At 36.1% G+C, this 20,992-nt stretch overlaps 2 protein-coding genes across 2 annotated transcripts in view; one reads left to right on the top strand and one right to left on the bottom strand.

Annotated features, from left to right (window-relative positions):
* Positions 1 to 18,733, bottom strand: part of Stil (STIL centriolar assembly protein) — a 49,471-nt gene extending 30,738 nt beyond the window's left edge. The window contains exons 1-8 of the mRNA XM_015485028.2: positions 18,548 to 18,733; positions 15,456 to 15,541; positions 11,996 to 12,103; positions 8,755 to 8,867; positions 8,264 to 8,451; positions 5,622 to 5,869; positions 3,120 to 3,203; positions 1,554 to 1,640 (exon numbers count right to left, since the gene is read on the bottom strand). Of these exons, the coding sequence (XP_015340514.1) occupies positions 1,554 to 1,640; positions 3,120 to 3,203; positions 5,622 to 5,869; positions 8,264 to 8,451; positions 8,755 to 8,867; positions 11,996 to 12,103; positions 15,456 to 15,499 (872 nt within the window). The 5' untranslated portion in view covers positions 15,500 to 15,541; positions 18,548 to 18,733. The remainder of the gene's footprint in view (positions 1 to 1,553; positions 1,641 to 3,119; positions 3,204 to 5,621; positions 5,870 to 8,263; positions 8,452 to 8,754; positions 8,868 to 11,995; positions 12,104 to 15,455; positions 15,542 to 18,547) is intronic.
* The window catches only part of Cmpk1 (cytidine/uridine monophosphate kinase 1), a 53,967-nt gene continuing 51,042 nt past the window's right edge, over positions 18,068 to 20,992 (top strand). Inside the window, exons 1-3 of the mRNA XM_015485027.2 lie at positions 18,068 to 18,183; positions 18,448 to 18,568; positions 18,692 to 18,944. Coding sequence (XP_015340513.2) covers positions 18,068 to 18,183; positions 18,448 to 18,568; positions 18,692 to 18,944 — 490 coding nt within the window. The remainder of the gene's footprint in view (positions 18,184 to 18,447; positions 18,569 to 18,691; positions 18,945 to 20,992) is intronic.

Here is a 20,992-nt window from a genome sequence, read left to right as displayed (position 1 = left end):
AGAATTATAAATTGAGAGTCTTTTAGAAGGGAATTTGACAATATCTACCAATAATTTTAAAATATATCAAAATCTTCTTTGGCCCAGAGAAACACTTTTAGGAATTTATCCTACAGATATATTATTATATGCATACAAAGATGTATGAGTGCTGGGTGTGGTTGTGCATACCTATAATCCCAGCAACTTGGGAGGCTGAGGCATAAGGACTAAAAGTTCAAGGCCAGCCTTAGCAACTTAGTGAGGCCCTAAGCAACTTAGCAAGACCCTAACTCAAAATAAAAAATGAAAAGGACTGGGGATGTGGTCCAGTGATTAAGAGCCTCTGGGTTTAATCCCCAAAAACAAACAAACAAAAAGATATGAGTAATGTGTTCAGTCTTCTATTGTAAAAGCAAAAGGACCAGTTTTTTGAAGCGTAACATATATTTTATACCATTCAGTTGTTAAAATATGTGTATTAAGTCTGTATATGCTAAGATATAATGATCTCCAAGATATAGGGGAAAAAAAGCAACATACAGAAAAGGAAGAATGGAATACTCTCGATTGTGATTTAATTTTTATAGACTGAGGGAAAGTGACACTTGTCTACATGTTAAATATTTCAGGAAGGAAGTCAAGATACCATTTAACAATAATTGCCCCTGAAAATGAGGTCTCGGGGAGATTTCCTTTTACTGTATATCTTTATATTCATCTAATTCATTGCCATGTACTTGGATTGACTTTTCAATGAAAAGTTATTTTTAAAAAAGTCTATTTCAGCCAGGCATGGTGGCACAAACAGGACTCATAAGGCTGAGGAAGGAGGATTTCAGGTTCAAGGCCAGCTTCTGGAACTTAGCAAGGCCTTAAGCAACTTAGCAAGATCCTGTCTCAAAATATAAAAAAAGAATGGGAATACAGCTCAGTGATAATGTGCCTCTGGGTTCAATCACCAGTACCAAGAAAAAAGTGTCTATTAACAGACAGACAATAACAAACGGACTCAATTAAAAGATAAAGACACTAAGAAGCAAATAGTGGCATCACGTACAAAATAAATTAAAGAGAAGTTGATTTAGACATAAAGTTTCCCTGTTAATTCTAATACTTATGCTTTAAGTTCTAGGAAGAAAATTAAATATCTCAAGTATTTTTTCTTAGTGTACTAGTAGTAGCATAGTGTAACTTAAATAAAACACTTGTAAAGAAACAAATCCAAAATAATTTCTAATCAACTAACTGAAATCATTTCATCTAACTGAAAGTCAATGTCTTTATTTGTAAAGTAGAATGCTATAACAGATGATCTCTAGGTGTTTTCCCACCCTAAAAATGGTATCTTCTGTGGTGAGGCAAGAAAATTGCTCATAATTCCCAGGTATAATGCCACCTCATCTTTTTTGCTCAGCTTTATTCCCATTTAATATAAAGTATGTTTTCCTTAGGTACTTATTTAGAAGTATTATAAGTGATTAAAGCAAGTACATGAATTTTAAGTGAAACCAATAAAATTATAATCAAAGATAAGATCAAAGTAAAATACGACAGAATAAATTATCACTTGCCTTTCTTGAATAGAAGAACTGAACATGTATCGCAAGCAGCAAGCCCAAACCTGAGGACTGTAGATATGTATAATTCCAGCCAACCAACTGAAAAAAATAAAGAAATTAAAACTATAGTCATTTACAAATTAACATACTTTAGATTACATCCTTCTCAAGGTAATTGGCAGAGCCCTTGACATTTACGAGCAATACATTAAAGTTTTCATAATTAATACTGACAACTTAGAGAGAGAATATATAGATATCTGTAGCAATGTATCTACAAATGTAGAGAAAAAGAGAAAAACAAGTACATGTTTCTTTCTCTCTGTCCTCTTCCACCTGAGATGTGAGAGAGAAAAGGGTTCATAGAGGTGAGGAGGAGGGAAGAATGAATTAGTATAGATTGGAAAGAATGGGCTGAATTAGAGGAGACCAACATTTGTAACTGAAAACTTTGTTGAGAGAATCAAGTGCTGTAACACATATAGGTAGCCTTAAAATATAGAAGGCTCTTAATAAATATGTACTCAGGCATCAATAACCCAAAGCCTATACCAGAACTGTAGCAAACAGACTGTAAGTAGGTTTCATGGTCCAGAGACATATGTGTATTCTCATTAACTATGCACATGCCATTCCTTCACATGGATGCTCTTTCCTACTAATCCTCTCTTCTACTATCCAAACAAGTAAAATTCCAACATGAATTTACCTTTTGTAAGAAAATCTCCCCCATCATTTCTCTTACAAATACTAATAGGTATTCATTGTCTGTATTACTGAATTCACAATAAATCATATACATCATTATTTTTCTATGTGTGAATATTTGACTATTTCACCACCTCCCTTTAATTATAAAGTACTTAAGAAGGAGCTTTAAACTACAACACAGTAGCAAACATAATGCTATGAATAAGGAAAGTTTTCAATAAATAATGAATGAATATAACTTTTTGAATAATCTGTCTAAATGTCATTAACCACTAACTCTAATGAAAGAGTCATTAACACTAAAGGGAATTTCTGCAAAACTGCCTGGCAGTGAATTTTAAGTAGTGTTATTTTGATCCCTGGGTTCTTCAAGTAACCTTAAGGACAATGAGTAGTAAGAGAAGGTTGAAGAAATAGGGCTTCTAGGTCTTCAACTTCAACCAGAAGAATTCAATTTTACATGTTTTATATATGAAATTCTTCCTAAGACTAGGAAAAATCTTATTTTAGCTAAACGTACAAACAAGAGAACTTCCACTGGCTTGAGTGCCCAGTGGAACATGTCTGTAATCCCAGCAGCTCAGAAGGCTAAGGCAGGAGGATCAGAGTTCAAGGCCAGCCTCAGCAACTTAGTGAGACCTCATCTCAAAATACAAAAAATAAAAAGGACTAAAGAACTGGGGTTGTAGCTCAGTGGTTAAGTGAACTTAAATACCAAACCGCCCCCCCCCCCAAAAAAAACCACTGGCCTTTGTGATTTTGTAAGATGATCTAAATACTCACAGTACAACTTGATTGACATGCTTATCATATACATTTTAGACACATATTTGGCTGAAAAGATTTTCATAAATGTAAATTACTTACATTCCCACTAATGGTAGAGAACAAACCTTGGGATCAGATTCCAATAAAAGTAACAATTTGCGTGTTTCATCCATGGTAAGATATCTAAACAGAAGACATTAATGTAAAAATAATTAAAAGTATGTATTTTTCACCTAAAAAGAACAATTCAAGTTATGAAACATATTTTAGATAGGGGACACAATTCAAATGACAACTGCCTCTTACACATATATAAACACAAACAGTTCTAAGTGTTAAACTCAACCTAAAAAAGACTCTGGTAAGATGGAAAGATTAAGAAAATTTAGTAACTTAAAACTTATAGCCACTACTATGGCACACGCAAATCCCAGTGGCTTAGGAAGCTGAGGCAGGAGGATCACGAGTTCCAAGCCAGTCTCAGCAATAGTGAGGTGCTAAGCAACTCAGTGAGTCTGTCTCTAAATAAAACACAAAACAGGGATGGCAATGTGGCTCAGTGATTGAGTGCCAAGTTCAATCCCCAGTATTCAAAATAAAATAAGGCCTGGAGATATAGTTCAGCGGTAAAATACCCTGTGTTCAATCTCCAATCTCTATATTGTTGAGAATTGTTGAGTGATAACATTACTATTATGGCTTTATATCACAGAAATAAAAACAATGGCATTAATGATATTAAATCTTAATAGTACCACAGATTTTATATATATATATTATATATATATATATATTTTTTTTTTTTTGGGGGGGGGGATCTGGGGATAATATATTTTATTCCTACAATAACCCTAAAATACAAATATAATAAATTAATCAACAATGATGATTAAGTTGGAATTGGTTTAAACTTATGTACCAACAATGACACATGTGCTTTAAAAATTCTCCCCTACCTTGTCCACCTGATAAATTCCAATTCCTATTAAAAGAATTAATTTAAATTTTCTATGATTTTCCCAGGCAATTCAGACATACCTTACTGCCTTCCTAGCACTGTTCATAAACCTCTATTATATATAGCACATGATGTTTAAAAGTCAATACATTTAATGTACAAGTAAAAATCTATTTTTAGTTCCTACACAAATACCTATTCTATAATGGATTCTAATATAAATAGTAGAGTGAAAAAATGAATATGGTTGGAAAAAAGGACAAATGTCACAAATTTAATAGACAATTCTCAACAGCAGATGGCAAGGGGAAAAGGCAATTGAATAGCATGCTAAAGGATCCTGGATGAATAATTCAAAAAGAGAAGCACTTCATTATTCCAAAGAAATTAAATGTAACATTTTTTGATCATTACGATTTGATCATTCCAAGACTTTGTAATGCAGTAACACTTATGCCACTCCAATCAGCAAGCACACTCTGGAAAGAATATGGGAGTCAAAATGGGGCCTTTCTTGCTACTTCAGGGACTTTGTTGAGAATTGTTGAGAGACAGAATTGTTGAGAGATAACAACAATTTTTTTTTCATCCTTTTTTGAAGCAGAATTTTTAGAGGATAAGACTTGGAGTTGAGTATACCTTGGCAAACTTTCTTGCCTCCATAGACCTAACAGGAACTAGGGTGGAGTAGTGGGAAAGGAAGCGAGAAATATAATCCTTCAAACTACCTCTGGTCAAACTTTAAAGCACAGGGTGCCTACATTGTCTAACCTAGTTCAGTAGACAATAAATAAAAGAAATGAGGATTCAGGGAAGCAGCTCTGCTTGTGTTTTGGCTTGCATTTTCCAAGACACTAAGGAATAGGAAGCTGGAGAGGTTTCTGCTCCAGTTTTGTGAAGGAACTCCACCCTCAAGAAGTTGACATTTTGGTAAGCCAGAGTACTACAAATTTTTATTTAATTGCTTCTTTCTAAACTTGCATTGCTTGTTATTCATAGTTAAGACTGCATATTACAAATAAATTCACCAGACTCTGTTAGGTTCATAGTCAGATTATAGTTGAAATAAAATAATTCAGACAATAATGTTAGGCAAGTGATTCTACCAGAGCCATATCCCCAGATCCACAACTAATTTTAATATGATTTTTACTACTAATTTTTGTAGAATAGTGGGCACAACTCTGAAAGAAAGCTTTATTATATTCAGCAAAACTTAATTGGTTGGGGTTGTAGTTTGGTAGTAAAGCATGTGCTTATTAGTATTTGTGAGGCCCTAGATTCAATCCCCCCACTCTAAAAAACAAAACAACCCCTCCCCCAAAACCAACCAATTAACAACTTCATTTTAACAGACTCTACCTGACTACGCATATATTGTGTATGTGGAGATCCTCAAAAAATACTAATATAGGTTTAGCAACGATGGAGGAATGTGATGGACATCATTATCCAAAGTACATATATGAAGACATGAATTGGTGTGAACATACTTTATATACAAACAGATATGAAAAATTGTTCTATATGTGTAATAAGAATTGTCATTAATTCTGCTGTCATGTATTTAAAAAATAAAACCAATTAAAAAATACTAATACAATCAATATGTAAATTTTTAGAATAATATATCTTTTACTTACCCATATTTATATGTCCCTTGAACTTGAGAAATATTCCAGTTACTGCTCAAATTTCTTGCCAGAGCTGTTGGAATAATGGGGATGGGCTTCACAGGTGCACATTTAAAGTTATTTGCTAGAGTTACAGCTGTCCAGTGCAAGTCAAAATCCACATTGTCCAAATTCTCCCTGGAAGTAATATGAGCTCTTAGGAAAAGCAGCTTACCACAGTCCAAGGAATCTTTGCTACATACATGGTGCTGTAGAGCCTAAAAAAAATCAATATTATACAGTTATTTAAAAATTCTGAATTGTGTTTGTTTCTTTACTTGTTTATTTTTAGTTGTTGATGGACTTTATTTTTATTTATTTACTTATATGGGGTGCTGAGGATCGAACCCAGGGCCTCACACATTCGAGGCAGGAGCTCTACCACTGAGCCCCAGCCCCTTGTGTTTATATTTTTAAAGTTTATCTTACACTGGTGCATATACACATATAAAAAAGAAGAAAAAAATGGTCTTGCATTCCTTAAAAGAGCGTACTACAGGGATACTGCTACATCGATGTTCATAGCAGCACAATTCACAATTGCTAGACTGTGGAACCAACCCAGATGCCCTTCAATAGATGAATGGATAAAAAAAATGTGGCATTTATACACCATGGAGTATTACGCAGCACTAAAAAATGACAAAATCATAGAATTTGCAGGGAAATGGATGGCACTAGAGCAGATTATGCTTAGTGAAGCTAGCCAATCCCTAAAAAACAAATACCAAATGTCTTCTTTGATATAATGAGAGCAACTAAGAACAGAGCAGGGAGGAAGAGCAGGAAGAAAAGATTAACATTAAACAGATACATGAGGTGGGATGGAAAGGGAGAGAAAAGGGAAATTGCATGGTAATGGAGGGAGACCCTCATTGTTATACAAAATTACATATAAGAGGTTGTGAGGGGAATGGGAAAATAAACAAGGAGAGATATGAATTACAGTGGATGGGGTAGAGAGAGAAGATGGGAGGGGAGGGAGGGGGGATGGTAGAGGATAGGAAAGGTAGCAGAATACAACAGTTACTAATAGGGCATTATGTAAAAATGTGGATGTGTAACCGATGTGATTCTGCAATCTGTATTTGGGGTAAAATTGGGAGTTCATAACCAACTTGAATCTAATGCATGAAATATGATATGTCAAGAGCTTTGTAATGTGTTGAACAACAAATTAAAAAAAAATGGTCTTGCATTAACAAAATTAGTTTTGATTTGCAACATTTCAATTCTCATTTCTTCTAAGCAATCAAAAGAAAAAGTGAGTTGGGTGCAATGGCACACACCTGTAATCCCAGTGGCTCAGGAGGCTGAGCAGGATCCTGAATTCAAAACCAGCCTCATCAATTTAGCAAGGCCTTAAGCAACTTAGCAAGATCCTGTCTCAAAATAAAACAATAAAGGGCTGGCAATGTTGCTCAGTGATAAGCACCCCTGGGTTTAATACTGGTACCAAAAAAAAGATAAAGTGAATAACTATATCAAAGCAAATAAGACTTCTGTTCCAAGCTCATCATGGATTTCCAACTTATATATCCTAGCAGCACTTCAAACTCTTGATGGGGAATGTTACCCCCAATATATATTTACTGAATGGAAAAAAATGGATGCAAATTAGTTCTGATTCAGCCTTACAGAATCGCAAGTTGATTTCTTTTCAATTCCTTTCTTGTAATCCCAATTATCAAGTCAGTTCTTCCTCTGTATTTGCTGAAGCCTACTGTGTTCTTTTCTAGTCTTAATGCTACCGCTTTATTATACGATAATGGATCCCTCTCTAATATAAATCTGGCAACTGAAATGGCCGTTTAACTATTCTCTCTGACTTCAGTCAGTTTGCCCTGTCAGGTTAAATCAGTTCCCGATTGTACAGTATTTCCTCTTTTCAGAAACCTTCAAAGGCTACATGGCCCATATGACAAAGTTTAAATTCCTTAACATGACCATCAAGGCTCTTTATAATCTTTCCAAATTAATACTCTAGTTTGATTGCCCACAAATTCAGCAAAAATCTACACCCTTGGGCTAGGGCTGTAGCTCAGTGGTAGGGTGCTTGCCTTGCATGCATGAGGCACTGGGTTCGATCCTCAGCACCACATAAAAAAAATAAATAAACAAATAAAATAAAGGCATTAAAAAAAAAAAATCTACACCCTTACTATTAGCCTGGGCACATTCTAAACTTTATCTTGGTCCCGCTGCTTCCTCTTCCAGAATGCTATCCATATCGTCTACCTAGGACTCCTGCCCTCAGAAACCCATATTTAATTGGATTTTAGCTCCACAATAGTTTATTTTTTAATTTTTAAATTTTTTAGTATTAGGGTTTGAACCTAGGGTCACTTTACTACTGAACTACATCCCCAGTCCTTCTTATTTTGAGACAAGGCAATTTCCTAAGGATCTCATTAAATTGCTGAGGCTGGCCATGAACTTGTGATCCCTCCTGCATCAGCTTCCCAAGTCACTGGGATTACAGGTGTGTGCCACCATGCCCAGCTCCACAATAATTTAATCAGAAATATATTTTAATGGGTTTATTAAAATACTACATACTATATATAGTGTGATTCTCATTAAATTAAGAATAATAAAGTTATCAATATCACCTTAAAAGTTGAACTGAAGTCATCTACATCATGAACAATCATTTCTCTTGAACAACATCCTTGAGTATGAACTTTGCAGGGGATCACAAAGTCTCCAGGAAGAGAAGAAGTAGGGGTTCTTTCTAAGCATTCAGGTACTTCTCGACCAGGGTCAAAGCGATCTACTGTCAATGTAACACCTTCTTCATCTGAAGAAAAAAAATAATTATTTACAGCATGCTAATTAAACACATAAATCACTTTAGCAAGGCTACTTTGCTAATTATAGCAAAGCACTTTGCTCATCCAGTAGCATATTATCATTTTATATAAAAATGACTTGTTTATATATTCTACCCAACTAGATTGTAAAGACTGTGAAGAGCAGTTTTCTTCATATCCTTGGTATACAGGAAAAAAAAAAAAAACACACAAAGCATATGCAATAGCTGTCTGAATCAATAAATGTAAATTCTACTATAGGCATCAAATAATTTTCTAAAGTATATTACCTTCATCTACTGTGAGAGAACCAAGTAAAAAGCATGGCACATTTTTTTTATTCTGTTTAGCATGACGGTAAGCAAGTCGAAGGGTCTTTTCAGTCACCACAAGCTTTGGATTTCTGAAAAATAACAAGTCTTTTATGAATAGTAGATTTGATATCCTTAAATAACCCTCATTGTGAAATACTGCCTAAAACATAAAGCACAATTTTTAAAATGTACAGAAAGATCATTGTCAGGAAATCCCAAGGAAAAAGGCAAGGAGTAGAAAGGGCCACCTGGAAACTAAAATAATAATAACCTGATACACAAGGTATTTGTCCTTTAGGAATTTGGTTAACTTTATGAACCAGAGCACAAACTGACAAACTATGAGGCCAATTTTTTTGATGGAAAGTTATACTCATTGCTTACAATACTACTGTAAACAAAATAAAGTTTGATTGAAACAGTCATACCCATTTGTTTACAATAGTATTATCTATGAACTACAGATAATAGCATTATTGAATACAAAATAAAATGATTAAAATATTTAAAGAAATACAAGAGGGAAACCAAAATATGATTCAGGAACAAGAAACTATGAAAAAAGATCAGATGAAAAGGAAGTATATAGAATTTGCAGAAGTAAAAAATATATTCACTTAAAACCTAAATGGATTAGGGCTTGGGCTGAAGCTCAGTGGTAGAATGCTTGCCTAGCAAGTGTGAGGCACTGGGTTTGATCTTCTGCACCACATAAAAATAATAAATAAATAAAATAATAAATAAATAAAATTTTAAAAAATTTCAATGGATTATATAAAAAACTGGGTATAGATTCATGAATGTTTATTTGTTTTGATACTGGGAATTGAACCCAGGGTGCTTTGCCACTAAGTCACATCTGAGCCCTTTTTATTTTCTATTTATTTTTGTTTTGTTTTGATTTTTTTGGAGTTATAGATAGACAGCATACCTTTATTTTATTTATTTTTTTGTAAGTGGTGCTAAGAATAAAACCCAATGGCTCACACACGCTAGGCAAGCATTCTGCCACTGAGCCCCAGCCCCAGCCCTTATTTTTATTTTGAGACAGGTTCTCACTAAGTTGCTGAGGCTGCCTCGAACTTGCAATCCTCCTAGAAGCCTCTGTCTCCCAAGTTGCTGGGATTACAGGCATGTGCTACCCTACCATTCATAGTTGTTTGTTGTTATTCTGATATATATAAAAATGTTGTTTATATATATTATAAACATTCTCTCACATATATGGTATGTACTTCTACATTTAAAAAACCTAAATGGGCTAATAATGTATAGCTCAGTGGTAGAGTGTTTGTCTGGCACATATGAGGCTCAGGGTTTGATCCCCAGTTCTACAAAAACAAAAGCAAAAACAAAAAACTAAACCCTAAATAAACAGGTTAGATGGCAGCTAAGCACAGCTAAAGAAAACATTAGTAGGGCTGGGATTGTGGCTACTGGTAGAGAGCTTGCCTAGCATTTGTGAGGCACTGGGTTCAATTCTTAGCACCACATATAAATAAATGAATAAAATAAAGGTTCATCAACATCTTAAAAAAAAAAAAGAAAACATTAATACAGTTGAGAAACAAATTACTCAAAACATAGCACAGATGGGGGAAAAAAGACAGGTTAAGAAACATGGAGAAAAGGATGAACAGGTCTAACAAATATTTAATTAAACTTCTACAAGATTCTCCCCATTTTTTTCAATGGTACCACTATTCTCTGCCAACTAGTTTAGAACCTAAATACTTTTTTTTACTTTTATCTCTCCTTCAGTCACTCTATTCAGTCAATCATCAAATGCCATAAAATCTTTTCAAAACATCTTATTTTGTTCTTTCCTTTTGATCTGAATACTACTACACTATTCACAGATACCATTTATTGAATACTTTCTATTGTAGGCACAGTGTCAGCTGTTTTACAAAACCTGTCTTATTTATTCTTTATAAGAGAACTATGAGGGGGGCTGGAGGTATAGCTGAGTGGTAGAGCACTTGTCTAGCATGTGTGAGGCCTGGGTTTAATACCCATCACAAAAAACAAAGGTACTATGAAATAGGTATTATAGCCATTTTATAAGGAAACTAAATTCTTGATACTTTTTTTTTTTTATAGAGAGAGAGAGAGAGAGAGAGAGAGAGAATTTTTTAATATTTATTTTTTAGTTTTCGGCGGACAAATCATCTTTGTTTGTATGTGGTGCTGAGGATGAACCCAGGCCGCACACATGCCAGGCAAACGCGCTACCGCTTGAGCCACATCCCCAGCCCCAATTCTTGATACTTAATATACTGAGGTCACATAAATCAGTTGTAGAATCAGGATTTCAGACTAAAGGCAGTATGATTCCAGTTATAATACCTTAAACCACTATGGCATAAATCTATGATTATATAAAACCATCTCATGGCTAAGCTGACTCTAGGCTCTCCCCAGTATAAGCCATCCTTCTTAGACTACTGCTTTAAATAAGTAGGTGCTTATGTATAAAATATCAATGAACCAATTTTCAATTACTTTAAGTATAAAGTATAAACTTCTATGTCTTTTGTTTAAGGTCCTGAACAAAACCACCATATTTTATATTTATTCCTTCTAATGTGATCTACTTAAAATCAGTTCAGTCTTCTCAATATCCTCCAAAGACAACATGCTGAAGTATGAGGAAAAACACTTTTAGTTTTTATCATATTTCACATTTTTTTAACTCCAACAATACTCAGAACTTTAAATTTTCAGAATATTTTAACTATGAGATTAAGATTACTCCTCAAAAAGATGAAATTTTTGTCCATGAAGAGCTTTTAGTGGAAAAGTAAAGAAAAATGAATACAGATTGAGTGTCCCTTATCCAAAATGTCTGGGACCAGAGTGTTTCAGATTTTGAGCCATTTGCATATAGATGAGATATCTTGAGGATGAGATCCAAGTCTAAACATGAAATTCATTTGTTTCATATACGTCTCATACACGTCTCATACACATAGTATAAAGGCAATTTTATACAACAGTGTTGTATGTCTTCATTTTGATTGTGACAAGGCACATTTGAGTTAGATGTGGAATTTTCCATGTTGGCACTCATGGAAATTTTGGAGCATTCAGAACTTTGGATTTGGGGATTAGGGACACTCAACCTACAACTGGTCATAATAATCAACTTTCCTTGCATATCCTTTTATGACTCATGTTTATACTAGTTTGATTTGAAAAGAGAAACATCTTATACCTGTAGTGATTGAGATGTAAGTAGATGAAATCTCCAATTGGCATTGGGTTCCAAAGTGCATACTTTGATGGAGGAAAGTGGAAAGGTACTATCTTGCTTGAAGGAAACCTTTTCAAAAAAAATAATTTATAATTAAACCACAAGGAAAAGCAAACTTGGTAGAAATTTTATAAAGAACAGTTATTCATCTCTTACAGAAACAGGAAGATGAGCCCAGGAGCTTGAGGCAATCAAAAAAAAAAAGGATAAAGGTGCTGAATAATACAAAAAATAAATGCTGGCATGGTTATGATGGTTATGGAGAAGTAGGAACTCCTACAGACAGTTGTTGGGAATGTAAATTGGTATGGCCACTATGGAAAACAGCATGGAGTTCCTCAAAAAAAATTTTTATGTTGGTACCAGGGACTGAACTCAGAGGCTCTCAACTATTGAGCACATCCCCAACCCTATTTTGTATTTTATTTAGAGATAGGGTCTCACTGAGTTGCTTAGAGCTTGGCTTTGAATTGCAGATCTCCTGTTTTAGCCTCCAGAGCCACTGGGATTACAGGCATTCGCCACCACACCTGGGGAGTTCCTCAAAATATTAAAAATAAAGCTACCATAAGATCCAGCAATCTGGGGCTGAGGCTGGGGCTGAGCGGTGGTAGAATGCTCGCCTAGCACGTGCGAGGTGCTGGGTCTGATCCTCAGCACCACATAAAATAAATAAATAAAATAAAAATATTGTCTCCAACTAACTACAACTAAAATATATATATATTAAATTTAAAAAGATCCAGCAATCTATTGGATACTATCCAAAGAAAATGAAATCAGTTTGTCAAAGAGATTATCTGTATTCCTATGCTTACTGCAGTACTATTCACAATAACTAAAATTTGTAATCAAATTAAGTATTCATCAACAGATATAGAAAATGTGGTGTGCAACACTACTTAACTGTTTAAAAAAAAAGAAAAGAAATCCTGTCATTTGTCCTAAAATGGATGAAACTGCAGAACACTATGTTTAAGTGAAATAAGCCAGACAGAAAAACAAAGACTGCATGATCTTACTCGTTTGTGGAATGGAAAAAGCCAATCTCACAGAATTACCTGGTAGAATAATGATTATCAGAGGCTGGAAAAGGTAGGAGGAAAGAGATGACTAGGAAGAGATTATTCAATGAGTACAAAATTACAGTTAGTTGGAGTAAATTCTGGGGTTCTATAGCACAGCTGGGTAACTTATCAACAATATTGTAGCATATATTTCAAAATAACTAGGAGAGGATTTTTAATGCTCTCACCAAAAAGAAAAGATGTTTGAGGTAATGGATATGCTAAATACTGTGATTTGATAATCACACAAAATATATACATATTATTCAAAACATCACATTGTATCCCATAAACATGTACAGTTATTATATATTAAAAATAAAATAAAGCTAAAAAACTAAATAAATACATAAAATGGAGGCTGGTTGGGAAAGGAAGGTAAGGGAATAAAGGAGGAGGAAAAAAAAACAAGAAGTCTACCAACTAATTTCTTGGAGTCTAAATTTGCAAGCTATGTGACTTTGCTCAAGTTAATTACCTCTCTTTGACTCAATTTCCTCATTTGTTAAACTGGGGTATCAATGCTTCTTTACCATTACACTAAATATTAAATAAGTCAATATATATAAAGTGCTTAAAATAATTCTTATTTTATTGTAAGTACTCTCAGCGTTAGCTCTTTCTTTTTCACTTTTAGGAGTCCACAATACCTTTAAAGCCCAACCTATGATATTCAGGTTTACTTACTTCAGAGCATAGGGAAGAAGTGAAGTCAGGTTTAAATCTCAGGATTTAACTATATTACTTACTAACTGTATGACTTTGGGTTGACTAGTTTCTCTATGCCACAAAATTTTCTCATTTAAGGGGGGGGGGAAGTATGGGTAATAATGACACTCATCTCATAGTTTTCTTGTGAAGATTAAAGAATAATACATGCACTGGACTTGGCAGCACATTCCTATAAAGCCAGCCACTCAGGAGGCTAAGGCTGGATGATTGCAAGTTCAAGGCTAGCCTGAACTTAGCAAGGTACTGTTTCAAAATAAAATAAAAAGGGCCGGGGAAGTAGCTCAGTGGAAGGGCGCCCCTGGGTTCAATTCCCAGTACTGCCCCCCTCCAAAAAAAGAATAATGCATGCAAAGCACTTAGCATGGCACCAGATACATAGTAAGACTTCAATAAATGCTGTTATTAGTCTTTTTCTTACTCTGGAGTCTGTATGTAGTCTTTGGAGGGAGGAGAGACACAAACTGAACCTTGCAGCCTGAAACTGGGTGCAAACATTTGCATGTATGTATGAACTACTTTTTCTTAGGAAATAAAGATACATGGCTTTTATCAAAACTCAAAAAGGGGCTCTAACTCCCCTCCTAAACACATATATAAATTAGAACTGCCGCTCTAAATTCCAGAGATCATAGAAAACCAGAGGTCCGTAAATAAATAAAAGAAATTAGAGTTAAGAACTAGCGAGTTTAAATCATATGATTAAATATCTTATATAGAATGTAAGGAATGAATTTGACCCTTGTTACACAACTGTACCTTTCAAAGAATAGCAGTTGACAAACATTCAAAGAATAAGAGGTGGCAGTGGGATAGAACAGAAGGGCCAAAATTAAGGCAAAAGAAATCTGATAGCTTTCTTGGGTCATATTTCCCATTGTCTTTCAAGAAAATCTGGCACAAAGGAAGATAATACAGAGAATAAAGGTACCCCATGGGTATAAGTGTAGTTTGAAAGAAAAAAAATTCACATGTCAGCATTAATTATTCTTCCCTAGGGGAAAAAGAGCAATAAATGATTCAAAGAGCCAGAAAATATAAGCCAATTTGCCTGAACCCCCAAAGTAATGACAGATTGAGAAAATCAGAAGACAGGTGGCAAGCTCCTCCTTCTCACTATACATTACTAGTAAAGGCATAGAGAAGTTTGAGGAAACCTGGAATATTCAATGTAAAATAATTCCAAACAAGGAATTAGTGTTTAGAAAAGGAAAAGAACCCAACCACTTTCCCATTTGTTTAGATATAAACAAACACCAATATAATTTTAAGCCTCAGGAGTTCAAGTACTATTTCCTATCAATAAGAGATATCTTATGGAACTGAAATAAATGGAGAGAGTGTAACTAATAATTTACTGAGTACCTACTATGTGCCAGATGCTTTTAGTAATCTTATTTATCCCTTCTCAATATTCTTGTTTTGCAATTATCATCCCCATTTTACAAATGAGAAACAGAGGCTTAAATTAATGAACTTGGGTCAGTCACTTAGTAAGTGGTAGAGCTGGGATTATATGCCCAGATTTTTATGATAAGGATTATATTCTTTCTTCTCTTGCAGTTTACCTTCTTAAGTTAATGTAAGCAGTTAAGAAAAAACATTTTGTAAAAATATTTCTATACCTGGTATTCATCTGGGGTCTTGCAAGAAGATATGTAGGCTCCATAATATTTGTAAATGATGTACTTAACTTCAAATCTTCAGTATCCTAAAGAAATAAGAAATATGATTTAACCATACTTTAACAAAATTGCAGGCAAAATTAGGTTATTTATATTAAGTATAACTATGTAGTTATAAAATTAAATGCTTGTAGATTCTGCTGATCATTTTCATTCTTTGGAGACATTCTGCCTATAAATTAGTGTTAATATTTATTTTAGGCAACAAAATCTGTTAATATTTATTTTAGGCAACAAAATCTATCTATTCACTAAGGAAAGCACAGATTTTGCCACAAAATCTTTTATCAACTCCAGCTTTGAGCTGGACAGGATAAGTAGTATTTAATACAAGAAATTTTTAGCAAAAACTTTATTAGTCTACCACAGAGAGGAAAACTTACGAGCCTATAACAAAGTCATCAAGGAACCTTCAGTCCTGTGGCAATAAAAGATAAATATTGTATCCCCAGAAACTGACTTATACCTCTGAAAAAAAAATCAGTGTTCTTTTTTTGGATCCATATGCTTGCCCCCTCTCAGTATTCTAATTCACTCCCATATGTGCAAACCTTCAGCTTCCACTTCTTTCCTGAGTTTCAAACCTACATTTCTAATTGCTCACTGAATAGCTTCTTCTAAATATTTCTGAAGTATGCGCAGGGCGTGGAGGTGCACACCTGTAATCCCAGCGGCTCAGGAGTATCACAAGTTCAAAGCCAGTCTCAGCAACTTAGTGAGGCCCTATCTCTAAATAAAATATTTTTTTAAAGGGCTGGGGATGTGGCTCAGTTGTTAATTGCCACTGGATTCAATTCCTAGAACCAAAAAAATTTAAATAAATAAATAAATATTTCTGAAGTAAAATACAGACCTCATAGCCCTTTCTTTATAGTTCAGTATTTTCCATATATTTTTAAGTCTTACAGTTTTTTAGGTTTTGTGCATTGTTCCAATTCCACACAAAGGAATTGTCTGAAGCAAGATAAGGTAGGGAAGGGTTACTAATGTAAGTGCAAAAACCATTTAGAAAAGACTTTTTTTTCCTTTTTTAATAAAATCTGAGGCTGGAAATATAAGAATAAAATCCTATTGGCCCTTGTAAGGTTGGCTAAAAAGTCCCTATTAGAGATATCTGCAACATCTATGGAATGCAAGATTTTAATTCCACAGCCCTTATTTTAAAAATTTTTAATGTTTTTTTTCTTTTATTAGTGCATTATAGTTGCATATTAATAGTTGGGTTTATTTTGACATAATCATACATGCATAGAATTTAATTGATTCCATTTCAGTCCCCAGTTCCTCATTCTCCCTCCCCGCCTCTCTTCTTCTCCTTTCTCTACACTACTGATTTATCTTCCACTTATTTATTTATTAGTGCTTTATAGGTATACATAAAGGTGGAATTCACTATAGTATAGTTATACATGCACATAGCATAATTTTGTCCAGTTTAGTCCCTATTTCCTCTTCTTTCTTGTCCCTCCTCTCTCCCCCTCAAAATCTCCTCATACTTTACTGACCTTCCCACCATATTTATAATATTCCCCCCACCACAACCCTTCTATAGCAGTTGGTTGTCATGGATAACAGTATATAGAGTAATAAAAATACCTCTCTAAAGTATACAAAATAGCTTCTATTTCCTTCATTAAACAGAAGTGTTTTAAAATTCCATATTTGTTTCTTCTTCCTTTGTGCATAAGGGTGAAGAGATGGAAATTATTGATCCAATTCTCATTTTAAAACAAAAAACAGTGGCTGGGGTTATAGCTCAGTGATTTAGCACTTGCCTAGCACAATGTGAGGCACTGGATTCAATCCTCAGCACCACATAAAAATAAATAAAATAGAGGTATTGTGCCCATATACCACTAAAAAAAAAAATTCTAAAAAACATACATAAGGTAGTTTATTCCAACAGTATTACATAAGAAATTGAAACTAAAACCACAAACACCTATTCCTAGCAAAACATATTCTTCCCTGGTAATGGCACCATCATGTATCAAAGAGAACCATCAAGTCATCCTCATGTCTTCTCCCATATAAATTACTTTTCCATACCACCCTTCATCAGCTTTCACTAGATTTACTGAAAAGTTTCCCATTGTTGTTAGAAGTTTATCTGAATAAATCAGATCAAGTTATTTTCATGCTTAAAAAGTCTATGGCTCTAAATAATAATGAAATTATGGCATCTGCAGGAAAAAAACGATGGAACTAGAGACAATTATGTTAAAGGAAATAAGTTAAACTCAGAGGGTTAAGAGTCGTATCCTTCTCTCATATATGGAAGCTAGAGAGGAAAAAGGCAAACAAAAGTGGGAGTAGATCTCTTAAAAATCAAGGAAGATCAGTAGAGGAAAGGGACCAAGGAGTGGGAGGTGCGGAGAGAAGGGAGAAGTGCTGGGGAGGGATACTGGCCATATGATATTGTTGTATTGTGTGCTTCTACGAGTATGTAACAATAAATCCCATCAATATGTACAACTAGAATGCACCAATAAAAACATGTGGGGGGAGGAGTTCATGGCTCTTCTTTATATACAGAATAAAGGACCTTCGCAATGGGACTCTATCATATTATTACAACCACATTCCCATCCACTCATTCTGCATCCCAAACAGAACTACTTGCAGCCCTCCAGTTTCCGCAGTCTGCCCCTTTACTTGGAATGCACTGGTAAACGCGTCACCCTTCATCATCCAACTCGAATATCTCTGCGAAATCTTCTGGACACCACGGTGTCCTCTCACACACATAGCATGGTTTACACCTTGCTGTTGACATAGTATTTCCAGTAGACCACGAACTTCGAACATTAACTGATCCCTTATTATATGTATCAGAGTCTCGGCCGGATATTGCAAAGAATGCAAGAGCGAGAACTCAGAATTCCTAGTCCATTTAATTTCTCCCCCTATTTCTTTTCGTCATCTGCCCCAGGCTCCTCAAGAACAGAAACCACCCACTACAGGGCCCGGAACATTACCCACCGTCCCTCCCCGCTGCACGAATGGAACCAGGAGCACGAAACCCCACTCACCGCAATCTCTGCAAAACTGAGGTGTGTTTGTTGGGCCAGAACCGAGGCTACTCCAAGGAGAGCCTCCGCTGATTCCGGGCCCCGCCTCTGGGACGTTGGGGTCGCGGGAACTGAGGCGGCAAACACTAGCTCGCGAAACCAAAGGGCGCGCTGCGCCTACTGACTGGTCAGAAGTCCGGCCAGTCAGGGAGCAGGGGCGGTGCTGGAGGCGTCACGCAAAGTCGCCGCGACGTGCTGGTATGCCACCCAATCAGAGCCCAGAAACTGTTCCGCGCTCCACCAATCCCAAGGCTCTTTGGAGTACCGAGGGCGCCACCGGCGCTCCAGGAAGAGTACTCCGAAGATTTTAAACCTTCATTTCGTGAACGGTTAGNTCTTAGTTTCCTGAATAACATGGGTATGTCTTCAAGTCTGAGCTACATCTGTATGCTATGCTGTGTGGAATAAACATCCACCCTTTTGCAAGAACACTCACCTAGAAAATGCATCAAGCCAGCCAAGAAATATATGCTTTATAAAGTATCATTCTCTGCTTTCCTGGAAAAGTTCCTGAAAACTAGGGAAAACATAAGTGTGTTCTTTTTTGTTGTGACAGCAGAAAGAGCCTTATGAATTTTTTTGTCAGACATCAGTGTATATCTGACAAACTGTTGGCCAAACCAGTGATGATCTCCAGAACAAGGACTGCCCGTTTGAGGAATCCTGTAATAGGCAGAATTGGCTAGCCCCCCCCTTTTTTTTTTTTTTTTTGGTACTGGGGATTGAACCCAGGGTCACTTAACCACTGAGCCCCAGCCCCAGCCCTTTTTTATCTTTTATTTAGAGACAGGGTCTCACTGAGTTGCTTAGGGCTAAATTGCTGAGGCTGGCTTTGAACTCGCAATCCTCCAGAGCCACCGGGATTACAGGCATACTTCATTGCGCCTGGCGGCCCCAAACTCTTGATGTGCTGGATGACCATGTGTAGCTTCCCAAAAAGAACAAACACTAAAGATAAGGCAAATCCCAAAGGCAACAAGCAAGAGGCTATCGCCCAACTTCCTGTTTTGCAACTGATCAGCAAGTTCTTTTTAGAGAGAGATCTTATGTACACATCTCAGTGTTATGCCATGGGTATATGAAGTGCAAAGGTCCTGAGGTAGGAGCGTCCAGGCATCTTCAAGAAAAAGCAGGAGCCCAGTATATCTTGAGCAAAGCAAGTGAGGAAAAGTGTATTAAGAACTGAAGTGGGGGCCAGGGTTGTAGTTCAGTGGTAGAGCACTTGTCTAGCATGTGTGAGGCACTGAGTTCAATTCCAGGCACCACATACAAATAAAATAAAGATATTGAATCCATCTACAACTAAAAAAAAAATTTTAAAAAAAGAACTGAGGTGGAGGGCCAGGGTTGTGGCTCAGTGGTAGAGTGCTTACCTAGCATGAGTGAGGCACTGGGTTCGATCCCAGGCACCACATTAAAAAAATTAAACAGGGGCTGGGATTGTGGCTTAGTAGTAGAGCGCTTGTCTAGCATGCACTAGGCACTGGGTTTGAGCCTCAGCACCACATAAATGTAAAATAAAGATAATGTGTTCACCTAAAACTTAAGAATAAGTATTTTTTTTAAAAATAAATAAATAAAATAAAAGGCATTGTGTCTATCTACAACTTAAAAAAAAAAAAAAGAATTGAGATGGGTCAGGCGGCTGGAGAGGCTGAGATGTATGTGTTCCTATGTCCCTGGTGGTCAGTGGTCACTCGGCTACCTCAGTCGCGGGGGTAAGGTGTCAAAGCAACACATGGACACCAGGAGCTGGTGAGAGCTGGCAGGTGACAACCTCAGTCCACCTCCAAGCAAGCTCGTTTATTTTTGGAATGCGTACAGCTGTTATAGGGTTCAGGGAGGGCGTGCCCACCAATCACACATAAGCACCTTAGCATCTATAAGCCAATCATCTTATGCCTAATGTAACCGCACTATGAGGAAGCACTAAATATTGCTGTCATGATGGAAGGCAGTCTGGAAGGGTCTTTGTCCCTAAGGGAGGGGGTTTATGAGTTGGGGGGGTTACATGCCCTGAAGCATTTGACTCTCAGGTTTCCTGACCTGGTAGTCTGGTAGCTTGGCAACGCTGACCACAAGTGCTGAGGATGTGGTTTCACAGATGGCTCGCTAGAGCAGAGTGCCCTGTCCTGCAGGTGTTCCTGTCAGGCCTGTACAAGTGTAGGTTTTCCTTGCACTCTGAGCTGCTCATAGCTACTAGCTGTGAACTGAAAGTTATTCCAACACTGAGGCAGGAGGATCATGAGTTCAAACCCAGCCTCAGCAATTTATCAAGGCCTAAGCAATTTAGCAAGACACTGTCTCAAAATATTTTAAAAACGCTGGGGATTGTCTCAGTGGTTAAGTGCCCTGGGTTCAATCCCCAGTACCAAAAAAAAAAAAAAAAAAAAAAAAAAAAAAAAA

This window comes from Marmota marmota, unplaced genomic scaffold, assembly GCF_001458135.2.
Source record: "Marmota marmota marmota unplaced genomic scaffold, marMar, whole genome shotgun sequence".
In the NCBI taxonomy this organism is placed as follows: domain Eukaryota; kingdom Metazoa; phylum Chordata; class Mammalia; order Rodentia; family Sciuridae; genus Marmota; species Marmota marmota.
Note: the sequence above shows the minus strand (reverse complement) of the source record. Positions and strands in the feature narration are given on the sequence as shown.